This window comes from Morchella importuna, assembly GCF_003444635.1.
Source record: "Morchella importuna strain M04M26 chromosome Unknown Morimp01GS037, whole genome shotgun sequence".
NCBI lineage: Eukaryota > Fungi > Ascomycota > Pezizomycetes > Pezizales > Morchellaceae > Morchella > Morchella importuna.
In genome coordinates, this window is record NW_025763434.1 from 93,947 (window position 1) to 111,628 (window position 17,682).

The following is a 17,682-nucleotide window of genomic DNA, read 5'->3' on the forward strand; positions in this document are numbered from 1 at the left end:
CATAGCCACTGTCGATCGAAAAAAGAAGAAGAGACTCAGTCAAAAAAGTAAAATGAGGCCGAACTATCCTCCTGCCTTGCGCCCCTATGACAACATTTTGACAGATGGTTGGCTGCCATTCTAGCTGTCGGTATGTAGGCGACTTCGAATCCGTGTGGGTACGTCTATGGGAACGAATACATGTAGCAAGTGTAAAATAAGGTTTTGGAAATTAACCACTTGCTCGAACGAGCGCGGTTTGCATCTAGCTATTAAGCCTCTGAGGATGGATTAAGAATAACCCCGCCGATAGGAGTTCTCAGCTACATATGAGTCTTGCCGACATAGAAAGATTCATTCCTCAAGTATGACTCGACCAACGACGATCGGTGCAACACTCCGCTGCAGGGGTAAGAAAAAAAAATCATTGCCTCGCTCAACACTCCTAAAGTTCAGCTCACTCAGGCAACACCTCGTGATATGTAAATACCCATTAAATTTGGCCCCAGCCCAATTGAATTGATGGGTTTAGTAGGACTAGGCAGATTGGCGCTTATGTAGGTCCAAACAGAGGGCTGTGCGAATCTTGTGCGCAGCCTTGCCCGACGTCACCAACATCTTTCCTACTTAACCCCACAGAAATCCCCTCAAGGGAGATTCTTCTTCGTCCCTATTCTTTGTCGACTTCATACGCATTGACTTAAGAGAACCGGCTTAGAAGGTAAGAACAAATACAATTCCTGAGAGATATACAATGCTAACTCGAACGAGTGTCCCAAAAACAGATGATATAATAACTCAACCATATACATGTCCAGGCGCCGCCATAAAAGAGAGAGGAGACTCATAACGTCCATCCTTAAAACATCGACTTCATAACGAACTTCAATGAGAGTTTCTCCAAACAAGTTGGAGACAAACGAATAGAAACAAAACATTATTTGCAAGAAACCAAAGAATAAGCTGAAGAACGCCAAGCATCCAATAACAGGGAAAACCAGTAACAAATGAAGCTCAGCTTCGGATATCAATCCCTCCGAAATACCAGATTCCGAGCCTCGGGACTAACTTGCAAGCAAGCAGGCCGGATAGATGCTATGATTGGTTATTTCTGGGAGCTCTGATACGCTCTTTCCTTGCTGGGACCAGCACACATTCTAGCTCTTGCCTCTCTGTCTGTGCCGACCAATCATGGGGATAATCCACCCTAGCCACACTATCGCTCGCATTGATAAACCGTCTCGGGGTCTTCCCCCTATACATATGCGGTTCCTGTGACCTCGTCGTCTGCGGTTTTCCTAAACGTTGATCCGACCTGCTCATTGTGAGCTCCGAAATAATATCGTTGTTTGTACAATACTCTAGGAATTCCGCATCAGGAATGACACTCCCTTGGTACCTATGGCCTATCACATGATGCAAGAATCGATTCCAAGTGATGGCCGGGGTGTCTGTCTCGAAGGTTTCTCCGCATATTGTACATTTGCAAGACTTTGGCGGGTCGACACCATCGAGGTGGGACTCGACGTGACTGACCCAAGTCTCAGGGGTGCAGTAGTCTGGGCAAGCATTGAACGCAAACAGGCATCGATAAGATCCTCTCTTTGGGGAGTAGTTCACTGCAACTGGGCGAAGATGACGTCCTGTAGACAAAACCCCACCACCTTCGTCCTGAAGGCTGTACATCTGGGGATGAACGATATAGGAAAGACCAGAGCTGTTCAGGGTGGTCATGCTGCTGTTGTCTAAGGCGGGAACTGGAGAGGAGAGATGGCGACCCCGTTGCTTAAGTGGTATCTCGAGGAGCCTCTCACAAGGCTCGCCGTCGTCACTGCTGGAACTGTCGTCGAAAGGGACAGGGGCAACGAGATCAAGGGAGTCATCCCCCAGGAATGTTGCCATCGGAGTTTCGCGATATCGAGTTGGGTCTTGGATCAATCCTTTCCCTATTTATTACAGAACACACAATCAGAAAATCAAATATCTATTTCCAACGGGATCTATTTCTAAGGTCTAGAAGCTAATAGTTAGGGGACGGAGCTCTTATATTACTTACACGAAAATTCAGAACGTATGGAGTACTGCGAAGCAGCGTCAGAGTTTCGTCTTGTCCGTGGTCCCTCTGGGGAAAATTGTGACATGCCTATTGGATGTAGTGGGTGGGTTTTAGGTGATCTTTATTGTGGGTCTTTCAAAAGATCTTAGACAATTGCGATAAAAGCACAAAACTTCGACGAACGACTGTTTATAGACCTACGGTTTCATTCTCCCCCAGGCTTTATCAAGATGCACACCTATTGAGGCTCAAAATTCGTGTAGCCATTGGTATAGAAGCGAGTCCAATCAGGCAGACTGCTCCTTACACTGCGTGTCGCAGGTGATCTAATATATTGTGCTAGTTGCTTGGCATGCAATTGGCAGTAGAAAATAATATTAACAAGCGAAGCAAGTTTTCGCGTTCACACCTCTGCCCGCATCAGAGGTGTTGCCCAAAATCGAACTGCGCTTACCGGGCGGGCGGGGTAAAATTCACCACTTCCTAATGCAAAGCCGACGTGGCCAGGGTTTCATGCATTTCTTACTCGCGCGCAATTATTCCTAAGACCGCTGGGCCGGGGTTTGTTCTAACGAACGGAACACAGCACATTCTTTCTCTGCGCAGGGTAGAGTAGAAAGGGCTAGAGATAAACTGCTTGAATGATATTGTCACGACTGACAGAATGACGGGGTTCGGAACACGCTCTTGATCAATATTGCGTAGGCATGCATGAGATGTCCCCATTAAACGGATTATGTGGGGGTTTCAAAGTCATCTCTGCTACACAAGTAGCTGGGCCTTTTCTGGAGTTTATTCGTTTTCAGGAGCACATCTTTTTCAATACGTGCACCATTCGTGGCATTACAGTTCTCGTTCAAAAAGGGACGCTTACACAAAACCAGACGTAATTACAAACTAACTCTAGATCGCGGCCTTTGAGAGAAAGCCAAGTGAGTCGGTCCAGTTAGTCAATTGGCGTTTCTAACATACAGCGACAAAAACAATGGGGACGCTGATGGGCATGGGCCCTCGGCAAAGAGGAGAGTGAATGTATGAATCCTACATGCGTCATGATAAAAGGAAAAAAATGGGAGGAAATCATCATACCCACACTTATTAATTGGTCAGTCAGTATGGTACCACCTCACCAGGCAGTCCGAAAAGGGTTGCTGGCAGAAATTCAACAATATCTCTATCTGATTTGCCATCCTCTGAAGTGAAGGGAAAATTCCGGACGTGGGGCAACGAAGCAACCAACCGTCATTTATTTCGGTTTACTCTAATACATACATGTCGGATATATCTACACTTACCCCCCAAATAGTTTGGTTGTTCCGAGTGATTGGATGTGGATTCGATCAGGAAATTAGTTAACGGATCAGAGCAAAGATTTCACCGAAAGACGCTCGACTATGCTCTAGAATAATACTCGTCAACTCTTTAAAGTTCGAGAGGTCAATTTGCTGGTCGTTTTTAGTTTTCCCTGCAAACTCATGGTCTGTCACTCGTTATACGTACAGTGTTCATATCCAGTTTAAAGAAATTATCTCTATTCACAGATTTGCACTCGGAGTGCTCATGATTTAGCTGGGACGCCGATTCTTATCTGTGAGACACATCCAACGCTCTCTATCCACTGTAAAGGCGCAAAAAAAATTCGTATGCACCCTGAACATGTCGTCATGGTTTTTTTCTTTTTTATTTTTCTTTTGGGATGCGTGGCCCAGTCGGGACGAACAGAAGGGAGGACGCCGGGATGCTTTCAGACTGGCCAGATCGCTAGGTGCAAAGAATGTGAATCACAAACATCACCTTGCAGTAGGTATCCCGTCTTGAGATATGTAGGAATAGGTACTGTGGGAGCATCTAGAGTAGTAACTTGGTAGCTTGTATCTTAGGTACTGGTACCTTCATCGAATTTGCAGGCGTAGCTTGTTGCACCCTCCACATCTGGCATTACTTGCTTTTTCCAGGCAATTAGCACTGACCGGCTACTCCACCTCGGTCACCCTTCCTCCGCCCTCTAGTTTCCATATTTCGCTTCCGCTTTTTCCCTTCTCTCCGCCTCCGCTGTGTTTAGCAGTTGGATAAATTTCTCTCTACTCAGTTCAGTACTGATTCTCTATGAGTAAACAGAATGGTTGTGAGAAGGAAACAGATTGGAGGCTTGGTATATGACCGGGCACGCGGGGCGGGGAAGGGCGGGGCGGGCGCGTTGATAATAGTGAGGCTCTGCTCCACAGAGTGTGGTTGGCTGGTTTTCTGGTTGGTTAGCTGATCCTAGTAAGACATGGGACGCCGAAACGGGCCTATCAGCCGTAAAGTGATCTACATACATGTACGTCTTCCATCCATCTCCACCCCCCACGCAGCCGCTACATCCTTCCCTCTCGGAAAAACAAGAGACCCTTGAGTTTTGGAAGAAATGATATTCTACCTGATCACAACTACCCATACAGTAGTTAATTACGAATGGGCTGACATCACTGGATCAATATATCAACCTGCCGAGCACACTTCGTCTGAATCGCTCAAGTTCAAAAATACGAGTGACTGGTCTACTTACTACCGGGACAACATAGGCATTGAGGGATAGGTACGTGGTCGGCATACGTAGTAATGAAAAGTGCGTGGTTATGTTGAATGACGCGGTTGATAGGCACTCTGATATTGGTCCCATGGGCATTGAGCTGTTAATTTGGAATACGGAGGGCAAAATTTTTGATTCAATGGCGAATACATATCAGTCATTAATGCTTTATGGATCGCACTCAAGGATCTTCCTAATTGTACGCACATAATATAGGTTCGACCTAGAATCGAGGTTACCCGCACGCAGGGCGGGATGCAGACATCGGCACCGATGCCACCATAGAGGAATGGTTATCCCGAGGAAACATATTCTTTTTCGCTGGACTTCAGAACAGCTTCAAGCGTGAAATGACTAGCTGGTTTTCTGTCAAAGAACTTCTAACTCCAAATTCTACAAACGAGGATTCGAGAAAAGCAATAGTAAGGTCGACAAAGCTTGGTGTAGTGGAATTTAGGTATACTTAGAGCACTACCACACCAAATCCGTCTGATAGAGTGCCTACACACCATCAGTGCGAGAATATGGGGATCTTTGCTGCATCCCACTACCGAGAGCTCGGAACCCGAGTTTGAAATGCGAAAAAAATTGGTGGTTGCGGGGACCCTGCCTGATCTCGCCTGTAGGTGCTGGTGAGTGTTGAGAGTCAACCAGACACCGGGTGGTTTTACCAGATTTGCAGCTCACACATGCTAAAGGTGTGAGGGAAAAACCTTCCTACCCCACATTGTAGCACTATGTAGTACAACGGCTTGTGCCAAAACCTCTCTTGTTTTGCCCGTGTTACACACACCCTACCCTACTGAAATGGGTCGGAAGAGACAGGATCATAAGGAGTCACTCTCAGTCCCGCGGGCTCACGCAGCGTCTTTTTTATATTTTTTATCTTTTTTATTTAATTCATTAATTCACGCAGCGTCTTGAATCATGATGTATTTGAATTTCTGTTTTATTTATCAAATTATCACTCAGTAGCATCTAGTCGCCGTCGTATGTTCTGAAAATGTATTGAAGGCCTAAGGCACCTTCTCTGTATGTACTGTGCTTTTGATATCGCGTAGCTTGACCCACTGCTCGGCTTGCAAAAAAGGATCAAGAAGATTACTATGTAATTAAGAAGGAAACAACTGTGGATATAATACAAAACCCCGCTACTTCACATAGCCAAAAGTCACTCCCCTCATCCCATCTTACAAAGATCCCTCCCGCCTTGCACTTGCCATCTACACAACTCTGGCTGCAACCACATACTCACAATGCTCGCCACCATAATCGCAAAAGTGTCCGGCAATGCAATGGTTGAGATCAAAAACTCTCTAACTGCCGTCTCCTCCTCCTGAGTCCTTTTTATGTTCACGCTTGCCTCGCTTCCCGGCTCCTCCATCTCCTCACTCAATAATCTTTCTCCCGCACTTCCCCGCATCGAGACTAACTTCCTCAATCTCGGCCTCGGCGCAAAATACCCATCCTGCTCACCGTCGAGAGGTGTCGAGATTCCATCCTCCTGGGTATCAAAGCTCCTCTCTTTCTTCCGCAACCTCTTGGAACGAGCCTTATCGAGCGCATTCCACACCGCCTCGGGAAGTGGCTTCTTTGAAACTCGCCAGTATGTATTACTCATACCGAGGCCTCCGCATAGACCCATTGAGAATATCAATGCCATCACGACGAATGGAGAGAAGAGAACGTTTCCGTCGGGATTGTCAGTGAATGAAGAAGGGAGCATGGACCATGATTGGTTGAGCATTGTGACAAAGATGATCGACTCAATGGCGCAGAGGATCCAATAGGCAAAGCTGGAACCGGAATTACCACCGGGGAGGCGGAAGAGAGTGATGGAGGTGCGGCCAAAGAAGATGGCAAACTGATAGGTGGTGAAGAAGAAAGGATAGAAGGAGCGAGTGGAGGTGAAAATGGTGTTCAGGAGAGATGCAGAGGAGGTGAATGCAGAGGAGAATGGAAGATGGTATATTATCGTAGGTAAGATACCCTGATATTATGTTAAATGGATGGCACAGATTGTTTTATTTGAAGACATGGACTTACCTGGGTAGTGATATTCTCCAAAAACATCAAGATTGCAAGCGGCGCCATATACCCAATCACCATTGGCCTGACTAGACGTAACTTATCTCCTAGTTTCAAGTCGCTAATCATTTCTTCCTTGCCAGCACCACCGACTTCTTCCATCTGGATCTCATCAATGTCCGTCCCGCTCGCCAATGCAGCTTCATCACACTCCTTCGGAGATGGAAGAACAAAGAAATACGTCATTAACATGATACTGGGAACAACCCCAATACCGGATAACACTGCTGATGGTGTTACTCCAAAGGAGCTCGTAAGGAGCGTATAGATAAACGATCCAACCAGCCCGGCTGCTCCGCTACCAGCCGCATATCCACCAAAAGAGCGGGAAATCATTGATGGGTAGCGGGTTGCGAGTTGGTAGAAAGACCTTTTTGCCATCAGAATGATACATCATGGGTGGATGAACAGCTGCAGAGAAGACTTACATGTCGCCCAGGTTACTACTCAGACTAGCAAAAGCAATACCAAGCATCCGGATACCAACATTATCAGCCCACGCTAGCATCTGCAGTCCAAGAAATGAAGAGGCTGCGCAGACAGAGAGGCGAGCTGCATAATTGATCTCTTGGGATACCTTGTCTCCTTTCTTGAGCCCAAAACCTGGGGTGCCAGGAGTGTGAATCCCACCGGGAGTGTGAGCTCTCCAATAGTCGGACGCTTGAGGCGAATAGAAGTACGAAAAGAGATCCGAAACCTTGGGAAACTTGATGTATGGGACGAAGGTACGAACAAGAACTGATGGAAGGGTATATGCGAAGAGGATAAGACCCGGTGGCGCGCTGTTTCCCACAAGACTGATAAAGTGTTAATTAAATGCTTCTGGAATAAGAGATAATCTCAGGACTACTTACTCATTGGCGGCAGTTAAGACAACCCTGCATGTGCAATGTCAGCTCAGCCAATTGCAAGAATCTCAATATAAGGAAGATACATACCCGAACTGCATAGTCACAAGAGTGCCAAACATCCAAAAAGAAAAGGACAGCAATGAAGGTACCGAAAAGAGAGCTATTAGGAATAACGTCTTTCGCTGCTCCATGTGCGCCCGAGAGTCAATCCTTCTATTTTTCGGCGGAAACGTGTTGTACACCGGCTTGCTGCCTTTACCGTTACTGGAGGATTGGCGCGAAAGGATTCTGGAGGCTGAGTTGTAGCCACGGTTTAATGGGGGTTTTTGGGAGGCGTTGCCTCGTATAGGAGGGTTTTTGGAGTTGTTTCGTGACATGGCTGGCTTCATCTTCCGAGGAGTTGATCAGGGTTTAGTATGTCTAGAGGATTGAGTTATGATGGGCATCGATCAACGTGGGGTAACTGCAACTATATATAAATAGTCGAGAAACGTTGAATCGTGCCATTTTTCCCTATCCTAAAGATTTTCAAGCATTTGAGGTGGAGATATCATGTGGGAGGATAAGGATAGTACTGGTCACGCCTCGCAGCTGGTGAAGACTTGACCTACATGTACTTATTAGTCTGCCTTGGCAATATGGTAGCTCAAGGGCTAGAAAATTAATTTAGGTTGCTTGCAAGTTCTTCGGATAGGAAGATTAGATGTTTTTTCAAGAAGCATATTTTATTATCTTTCTCTCGTTCTTGTGGGATTTGTGTTATCTGGTGAGGAACGCAAATACAATGAAATAAGACCTGGATATAAGTAACGCAAAGATACCCAAGTGTCAATCGATAATCTGAAAAGCTTTCAGGCCGTGGGGTAAACAAATGTCTATGTATGATCCTCGCAGAGATCTTGGTACAGAATTGCGGGGCAGCCAACCGTTTTGCATCCGTGTGTCTTTAGTTCGTTAAAATCTGCGAGATTGCATCACCTATCTGAACACTTCTTCTCCGTAGCCTGCAGCTCTATGTAAGTGGCGTTTTGTTTCCCGGGTTTTCGAAGGGACCTTCCCCGTTAGATACCCGTGTTGAAACCTGTCTTCACCTCTAGCACGGGTCCTTTCATCCTTAGATCGACTACTAGGCTCGTTGTTAACTGGTCTGCCCTGCAACCACGCTGGCCTGTGACCTATCTTTGATGTACTATTTAAGTCACAGTGCTAACCACTACACGGCCTCTCCTCGAAGGCAAATACTCGTTCTCAATCGTCTACCTCAGCACTTTTCCATCCAACTATCTCAATATCCTTACTTTTCAAAGCTGCGTTTATCAGTAATAGAACAATATTCATGCCAAACTCGAGAAGGCTTTCTACAATAGAGGGATTATCGTCGACTTTTAACCATCAAGCTGAAGAAGAACCGTTTGCAATGGATGATGACCTGGGCGAACAGAGACCTCTAGCATCGCCATCCAAAATACCAATCCCAAAAGTCAGATCAACGTCTGACGCATCAGCAACCTCCACAGCCGTGAAACCTAACATAAATCGTGCATGGGTTACTGTGCTCACAGGACCAGCATATCTACCAGGAACTATAATTCTTGCTGATTCACTTAGGAGGGTCGAATCAAAGTATCCGCTTCTCGTTTGCGTTACGCCCTCGGTGAACAAGACTGAGCAAAACGCACTCAAGGCTGCGGGATGTGAGCTGATGGTGATCGAGCCACTGAAGCCAAAGGTAAAAGTAAATATTGTAGCATCTCGATTTGAGGATACATGGACTAAGCTGGCAGTCTTTGGACTTGTCCTGATGGAGGTTAGTTATGATTGTCTTCATTTTATATCATTTATTAATCGAGACTTTGCAGAGATTGGTCCTACTCGATAGTGATATGCTGGTTATTCGTAATATGGACGAGCTCTTTGATATGGATCTGCCGTTTGACTTTATCGCTGCAAATCATGCCTGTGTTTGCAATTATGCCAAGGACCCCTGGGCTGATGCTGATTGGTGAGTTCTCAAAGAACTGGATGTTTCTACTTCTCTTTTCTCACATCTTCTGCGTCGTATAGGAACCCCCAGAATTGTGCGTACACAGGTCTAAAGCACCCTAAAGCTCTTACGAACCCAAGAGAGGTCACACCAGAGTCTATCAGGACACATCATCTTTTAAATTCTGGTCTCGTCGTGTTCCATCCCTCAAATATGTTGTACGCGGCAATAGTAGAATTCCTTTTCACTGATCCCCGGGTCCCTACCTTTGGGTTCCCTGACCAAGATCTCCTTTCCGTGTTTTTCAAAAATAAATTCAAGCCGATAGGTTGGCAGTACAATGCACTAAAAACAATGAGTTATGAGCACAGAGACATGTGGAGTGATTTTGAGGTAAGGAATCTGCACTTCATTTGTGAGAAGCCATGGAAGACCGGGAGATGTGAGGGAAGATTCAAGATTCCACATGGTATCTGGTGGGATTCTTGGGACAGGTGGTTTCACGAGACTCAGATTAAGGTGCCTAAACTGGCGCAGTTCCTTGCACGGTATGTCAACCTACCGGGTAACCCTGGGTCGAGTGACGGCTCAAGCTCTACCTGAGAGTTATTCTGTCGGCAGTTCCAACATGTACCGGTGATAGTTGAGCTCTCTCTTCATCCCGTGAACAGTTTTTTGAGACTTGTATTAAATTTGTTTCAACAGTTCTATTATGAGTTCAAAATCCAACTAGAGAGGATATCTGTGATCGTGTTCACTCATATCTTGTCACTCGGTGTAAGCTTAGGGTTAGGGTTCTATGCGACATGAGTCAATGCATGATGCCATTTCATTCGTTAAACTTTGGACAAAAACGAGAGCTAGTAGAGCTAATCATCTACTCTTGACTGTTGAACTAAAGATGCACACAAAGCCCCAAATATGCGTACGCATACTTTGTCTCTGTTGCGACTTCGAGATTACATGTACTTCATTTAATCAAGTTCGTTTCTTGTAAAGACCGCTTCAAGGACATCAATTACTGTCAATGGTGGTTACTCGTAATACGCATATCCCTCGACCACGCTCACCCATGGAGTAAATCAATTGTTTCAAGGTATAAAACCATCTATCTATTGCTATATATACGTATGACTACAGTATACTATTCGTTTCCTTGTATCTATTTTATATTCCTTAATCCTCTTCTCACCTTATTATAATTCGTATGACAGGCCCTATCTTTCTAACTCCACGCAGAGAGTGGTTTTTTTTTTCCAGAGAACACTGGATCTCAGACATCTCATTGTGCTTCTGATCTAACACCTAAATCTGTTCATCAACTTCGGTATTTTTTGAGATATTCGGGGTGAGAAAAGGTCATAATGAATTATATAAACTCTACTCAAAGGCGAAATTCATAGCGAATGTAGTTCAATATTCCCGCACGCAGTAGACTCAGGAAGGCACTGCGTTAGTATTGGGAATACAAAGCCCAATTTCTGAATTGCGTCCACAGGATGCAACTATTTACCTTACCTTTCCTCCCGTTTGCACTGCTCATATATTTGTATCACGTTGTTGCACGTTCAACTCCACCAGTCGGCATTCCACAACATCCCTGTCATTTTTCTCGCAAGGGATGCTGCTGCTGCACATTGTAGCCAATATATCTGCTCGCAAACCATCCACACATATACAAGAATACCAAATATCGCATTATTTGCTAATTAATTTCGGCGTGTGCGTCTTGTATTATTTATTGCATTGATTGCGAGGGGTTAATTTGGTGGTCTTGGCTTTTATATCCGTGTCTATCCCGCCAAGGTGTTTATATGATCCGATTGATCAAGTAGCCGATTTGAAACCTCATTAATTGACGGCGTATCATGAAATATCACTCGCTAACTGTTTCGGAACATTTCTTTCAAGGTTGGGATAGAAAGCGAGCAAGCGAGCGGTGCCAAAGGCGTATATCTCATCACATTACATAATAGGCCCGATCCAGGAGCACTGCCTGAACATCTCGGTAAACAAAAAAAGAACTCAAGACTATGATATAGGCCAGCTGATAGAAGCGAATGGTGGGTGTTTTGATGGAAATTTAAATAAAAAAATGATACCCCAGGTCAGGGTCGAACTGACGGCTTTCGCATTGCATACAAGTTGGAATACTTAGTATAAGAACGACACGCTAACCACTGCGTCACAAGGGTATATGGTGACGTCCTGGAAAAACGTTTTAAGTAGGGTACATAGCTTGGGAGACTTGGCTCTAAAGTTTGCTACCCTAACCACGATAACGTAATGCGCTCGCGGGAAGAGGTACTGTAAATAGAAAGTCGCGATGCGTCTCGACTGGCTTCTCAGAAAAGTAAGGTCATCAAACGCATGATGCAGGATTATCATTCAGCTATCTCAGATGTGTTACATAATACCACAACGTAAACAACATCGTCGGAATTTAACAGCCTCAAAACTACTTATTAGCTACAACTCATCTGGATTTTCTTTATGTTACTCGAACAGCGATAATACTGTTGAAAAAAAGGCAATATAATCGATCCTTTGAGCCTGCTCATTATCCGCTAACTCGGTTGGTGTTTCGAGGGCTACATGCGGGCTGATCAAACACAGTGAAAACAGGTACCAGCACATAAAGACTACTAGTACTTGTAGACAGCCCAAGCACGTCAGGAAAAAAACGAGATAATCTCTGACCTGTTAACTTGATAAATCACCCTCTCTCACATGGTTACAGTTTAGAAGTTTACCTTGCTGGTGTCAGCTACAGCTTCAGTGCTACTGCTACGTACAAGACACTGCACCCAACACTCATATTACACAAATAAAAACGATATTCCTATCGGTTTTCTTTCTCGTAGTATCACTTTGGTATACCTTCTGTCTTTCTTCGTATACGGCAGTCGCCAGTCGCTGTGGTGTGGTTCAGGTCAGCGAAACACCCTCCAGGAAGTTCATGAGTATAGTACATCTTTCTACGTATATATATATGCCCTTGCTTATTTCTTATGAGATATCTATATCAGTAGATACATCACAGGGAGAAATGAGAACCAGAATCCATAGGCTTTTTCTATGGCACTACTCTGTCGCAGCGCCTGATTGATGGTTATAAGGAATGAAATGGACCTACCTTGCATTGCAATTAGATATGGTATATACTCGTTCGACTTCGGCTGATATCAAGAATATCTAGGCAGTTACTCTCTTCTCTTACGATCTTCAACTCGATCGAGAAGGCCTGGCCACCATTCAACGAGCCTATCAATATCCCCGACAATCAATACTGGAATACGGGTCATACTGCTTCTTCTTTTACCTACGAGCAGCTTTGCTGAATTTCTCCCGAATCCATTCAAAGATGACTAGCTAAATAGTTCAATTTCCAACCGAAGCAGATTTTCTTGGTCTCGATCAGCGCCCCTCTCAGATAAATAATGTGGAGGAGTAGTACTCCTACCACCCCTGGGCAGGTGCTGAGCGTGGACCGAAGGCCATATTCTATAATGGTTTATGGGCCGGTTGACGTTCTTCAGGCGGTTCCATACCTCCTATTTTAAACACGAATGAACGTTTTTCAGTTGCAAAAATAACCTAAAACATCTAGATCTATCTAGGTTCAAATAGTCTAGATCTTGAGATAAGGCAATACGGCGCAGTTGCAGTACTAATGCTTGGCAATGCACGGTGTGAACTGGCTGGTATTAGTTGGTACAGAAGCCAATCACTCTGCTTATCATTTGAGCTCCAAATTGGGCCTTATCTATTTCTTTGTACCTCTTGTCCCCCCCCCCCCCCTTTTTTTCTTTTTTCTTTTTTTTAAATAGATACGTATAGCTACAACTACAGATTAAGAGTACCGATAACTGTAATATTATGTAGGCGCGATAACTATACAAGAATTTTATCACAGTGGGGGGGGGGGGTATGTATATGTATTTATCTCCCTACATCACCAGTACATATAGAGGGGCTTCCGTGAAGACTCATGCAGAATTCTACTCTGTAGATGTAGTTAAGCGGGAATAGAACCTATTGGATTTTAAACAGATCATACAGTCCGGGAAAGAATGGGTAATTAAATGAGCACCAGATAGATGGTCATAATAATATTCAGAAAATATGTACATGTAGCTGAGAGGGATAATTTTATTAAATGGTCTCGAATGCTTGTGGTCCAATCCAGAGACTCTCACTTGGCCTCAGCTAGCATGTCAATGATACAGCACAGTAGTACATGTAGTATTTGCTAATCCGCGGGCGTTGATTGGCAACAAGTGACCCACAACCCGCGAAGCCTCAAAACCCTTGGACCCCGGATTCTTGGCGCTGCCCCACATTCATTTTTTCACAAGACTGTCAGAGCCTTTCTCTGCAAACAGCAATTGCTTCTTCCCAACTCGATCGTGACAAAGAAGAAGGTGAGGCATCATGTCTTCAATGCGTCTTGTGAGCTCCTTCCCAACCTCAATTAGAAAACTCTGGTCTAATGTGTCTGCTCCATAGCTACGACTTCCCACCAGCACTAGGCTCTGCCTCCCCCGGCACCGCGCCTTCCCTCCAAGGCTCCCCACATACTTTCAGCCCGCGACATCCTTTCACCTCGTTCGCTCCCTCGCAACATCTTCCAATGTTCCAGCATCTTCGCCAGTTCAAAATCTCACTGAACAGATCGTGCAAAACTATGCTGTCAACCTCCCTCCTGGCAAAGCCGTCCACTCGGGCGACTACGTTACGATCCGTCCACATCACTGTATGACCCACGACAACTCCTGGCCTGTCGCCCAGAAGTTCTTCTCGATTGGTGCTACGGCAATTCACAACCCTAAGCAAGTCGTTATGACCCTCGACCATGACGTCCAGAACTCGTCAGAATCAAATTTGAGGAAGTACAAAAACATTGAGGAATTGGCAAAGAAGCAGGGCGTAGACTTCTACCCAGCTGGAAGGGGTATTGGACATCAGATCATGACTGAGGAAGGATACGCGTGGCCAGGAACCCTTACAGTAGCGAGTGATTCACACAGCAACATGTACGGAGGTATCTCGTGTCTTGGAACCCCAATTGTCCGTACCGACGCCGCATCTATCTGGGCTACTGGACAGACATGGTGGCAGATCCCACCGGTTGCGAATGTGAAGCTTCAGGGTGTTCTCCCTAAGGGTGTTACTGGAAAGGATGTTATTGTTGCCCTTTGCGGACTCTTCAACAACGACGATGTCCTCAACCACGCCATTGAGTTCACAGGATCCGAAGAAACCCTTCAGTCACTCCCCATCGATGACCGCCTCGCAATTGCCAACATGACCACTGAATGGGGTGCTCTCAGTGGTCTCTTCCCTATGGATTCCGTCCTTAAGAACTGGATGCTTCAGAAGGCTCGCGAACACTCCGCCCGCCTCAAGGGCGCTACTCACTCCCGTCTCACAAACGAGAAGATCGCAGATCTGTTTGAGAACAAGAAGCTCGCCGCACACCCAGACGCTACCTACGCAAAGACGCTTTCTCTCGATCTCGGAACCCTTTCTCCCCATGTCGCAGGGCCAAACTCCGTCAAGATTGCCACGCCGCTTCACGAGCTTGAGGCCCAGAAGGTTGCAATCCAGAAGGCCTACCTCGTCTCATGCACCAACTCCCGTGCTTCTGACATCGCTGCCGCTGCCGCCGTCTTCAAAGCTAATCCCACCGCAAAGATCGCTGACGGTGTGGAATTCTACATTGCAGCCGCCTCAACTCTCGAGCAGGAAGTCGCCACTAAAGCTGGTGATTGGGACACCCTGATCAATGCCGGTGCAAAGCCCCTCCCCGCCGGGTGCGGCCCATGTATCGGTCTCGGAACTGGTCTCCTTAAGGACGGCGAAGTAGGCATCTCTGCCACCAACCGTAACTTCAAGGGTAGAATGGGCTCAAGAGACGCGCTCGCCTACCTCGCCTCCCCCGAAGTCGTGGCCGCCAGTGCACTCAACGGTTACATCTCTGGTCCCGGAAACTACACTGGTCCCGGCGCTGCTGTGACCCGCTCCCAGGCCGCTACTCCCCCCTCTAGTTCTTCCGGTGCCGCGGCTACCTCAGAGGCACAAGCAGAAACTGAGATTCTTGATGGCTTCCCCTCTAAGATTACCGGCGAGATCGTTTTCTGCGACGCAGACAACATCAACACCGACGGAATCTACCCCGGAAAGTACACTTACCAAGACAACATCCCACTCTCCCAGATGGCCGAGGTCTGCATGGAGAACTACGACCCCAACTTTGCTACTCTAACCAAGGCTGGCGACATTCTCGTGTCCGGTTTCAACTTCGGTACCGGGTCCAGTCGTGAGCAGGCCGCCACTGCCATTCTGGCCAGAGACATGAAGATGGTTGTTGCTGGTAGCTTCGGAAACGTGTTTATGCGTAACAGTATCAACAACGCCCTGATCACTGTGGAGGTACCAAAGCTCATTGAGCGACTAAGGGCAACCTTCGGCGGTGAGAAGGGTGTGGCTACCAGGAGGACCGGATGGTTCCTGACATGGGACGTAGCACGGAGGTGTGTGATTATCAGAGAGGGTGATGAGGGTGCTAAGGAGTGGACAGTACCCGTGGGAGAGCTCCCACCGGGTGTCCAGGAGGTGTTTGTTAAGGGTGGTCTGGAGGGATGGGTTAAAGCAAAGTTGCAGTAGAGTAGAGCAGGCGAATGGGTTTGATTTTATACTCTTTGGCGTTTAAAATGCGAGTAGTTAAGGGAGATATCAATTTGTATATATAGCCATAAACGAAGCTGTTGAAACAACCACCACGACACCCCAAGTGAACCGCTTATATTACAGATTATCAGTTTATATTTAGTGACAATCTTTGGATTGTTTTCCAATGTTGGAGTATCCTTTCAAATAATTAGCATGACCCGCGCAGTAAGGTCAATTCTCTATTGGAATAGATACCTAGTCCCAATAAGTACTTAGTATATTTAGTTAACGAAACGTACTTAATTCTTAAGTGCCAATTAATCCTCCACACCAGGACCACCAAAAAAGAAAAAAAGGAGATATGAGTTCAGTACCCAGGATTCCCACATAGTCACCCACTGCAGTACTAACTAGGCGATATGATGATTATATATGGCAGAGCGGACGGGATGCCTAGCTTTCATCATTCTATGACCGAACACGCGGGTAATGACTAAAATGTGGCTTCTGTTTTCATTTTGTAGTGGATATCGATCAGTAGTGGAACACGCAAGATTCGAGGCGTAAGAGCTCTACCGGGGTCTACAAGTACTTGTAGGGAACATCAGATCAACACCTGTACGTTAGTACATCGTCCTTTTTTTTGTCAGCGTCATGTGTCTTGATGAGATTCTCTAATCCTAGTCTATGAGTATACTAATCAAGCGTAGCTCAACTAAGTCAGGCTTATGCTCACCACAAGGCAACATATCCTTACGGCCTCAAATGGCAGAAACCAATTCGATCCATAAGCATGAAATTCGTACGTTGCCTTTATCCTTTTATATATAAGGTACCCTAGGTTTCGTCTACATTACGAAGTACGTCGAAGTTAAAAGGAGTCTAACGTTGGCAAAACCAAAAAGAAAAAAAGGAAAATCACCCGAACCAGAAGCACGAGAATTTAGTATTTTATAATGAGAAGTAATAAGCTAACGATTCCCTGCCTAGACAGGTATTAACCACATCTTACTGCCCAAGATATAAGGATTCGGTCACTAGGCCTAAGAGAATTTCTCAAATGAAGGCAAATCAGGAATTAAGCTCATTCACCGGGAATTTCCATTCTTCCGCGGCCGGGCTACTATTGTTTACTTTTTTGGCACCCGGCAATACTTATTCGCGGTGGGAAGTCATGTCAAAAGTAAGACCTCCGGACTCCTAAATATCGGTTTGGCTTTTGCTTTTTAAAAACAGAATATGGTAGGCCCCAATTACTACTAAAGATTTGAAATCAAGCACTAACCTACATGTATGGGTTCAGGGAAGGAAACAATGTCCTGTCTATGTGTATGTCTTTGGAACTACGGTAGCAGTCATAACCACAAAGGGCAGGATGGGCAAACTAAGAACAGTCTGAAAAACCCCAGTGGCAGCATGATCTTGTCATTTACCCAAGTCTAAGGCTACATATATTTATCATGTATTCAGACACAGG

At 45.7% G+C, this 17,682-nt stretch overlaps 4 protein-coding genes across 4 annotated transcripts; 2 read left to right on the plus strand and 2 right to left on the minus strand.

The window, feature by feature from the left end:
- Positions 1 to 1,074: 1,074 nt before the first annotated feature.
- LAJ45_09532 (uncharacterized protein) lies at positions 1,075 to 1,881 on the minus strand (the record flags this gene model as incomplete). The annotated part of the gene is made up of 1 exon (XM_046119073.1): positions 1,075 to 1,881. One exon carries the CDS (start codon positions 1,879 to 1,881, stop codon positions 1,075 to 1,077), a length of 807 nt encoding a protein of 268 aa, XP_045967643.1.
- Positions 1,882 to 5,787: 3,906 nt separating this feature from the next.
- LAJ45_09533 (uncharacterized protein) lies at positions 5,788 to 7,923 on the minus strand (the record flags this gene model as incomplete). The annotated part of the gene is made up of 5 exons (XM_046119074.1): positions 5,788 to 6,597; positions 6,654 to 7,065; positions 7,124 to 7,492; positions 7,550 to 7,573; positions 7,634 to 7,923. The coding sequence occupies 5 exons, from the start codon at positions 7,921 to 7,923 to the stop codon at positions 5,788 to 5,790; spliced, it is 1,905 nt and encodes a 634-aa protein (XP_045967644.1).
- A 1,040-nt stretch (positions 7,924 to 8,963) lies between these two features.
- Positions 8,964 to 10,133, plus strand: LAJ45_09534 (uncharacterized protein; the record flags this gene model as incomplete). Its single annotated transcript, XM_046119075.1, has 3 exons — positions 8,964 to 9,353; positions 9,406 to 9,548; positions 9,611 to 10,133. 3 exons carry the CDS (start codon positions 8,964 to 8,966, stop codon positions 10,131 to 10,133), a joined length of 1,056 nt encoding a protein of 351 aa, XP_045967645.1.
- A 3,831-nt stretch (positions 10,134 to 13,964) lies between these two features.
- On the plus strand, positions 13,965 to 16,199 carry LAJ45_09535 (uncharacterized protein; the record flags this gene model as incomplete). Its single annotated transcript, XM_046119076.1, has 2 exons — positions 13,965 to 13,982; positions 14,040 to 16,199. 2 exons carry the CDS (start codon positions 13,965 to 13,967, stop codon positions 16,197 to 16,199), a joined length of 2,178 nt encoding a protein of 725 aa, XP_045967646.1.
- Between the last annotated feature and the right edge of the window lie 1,483 nt (positions 16,200 to 17,682).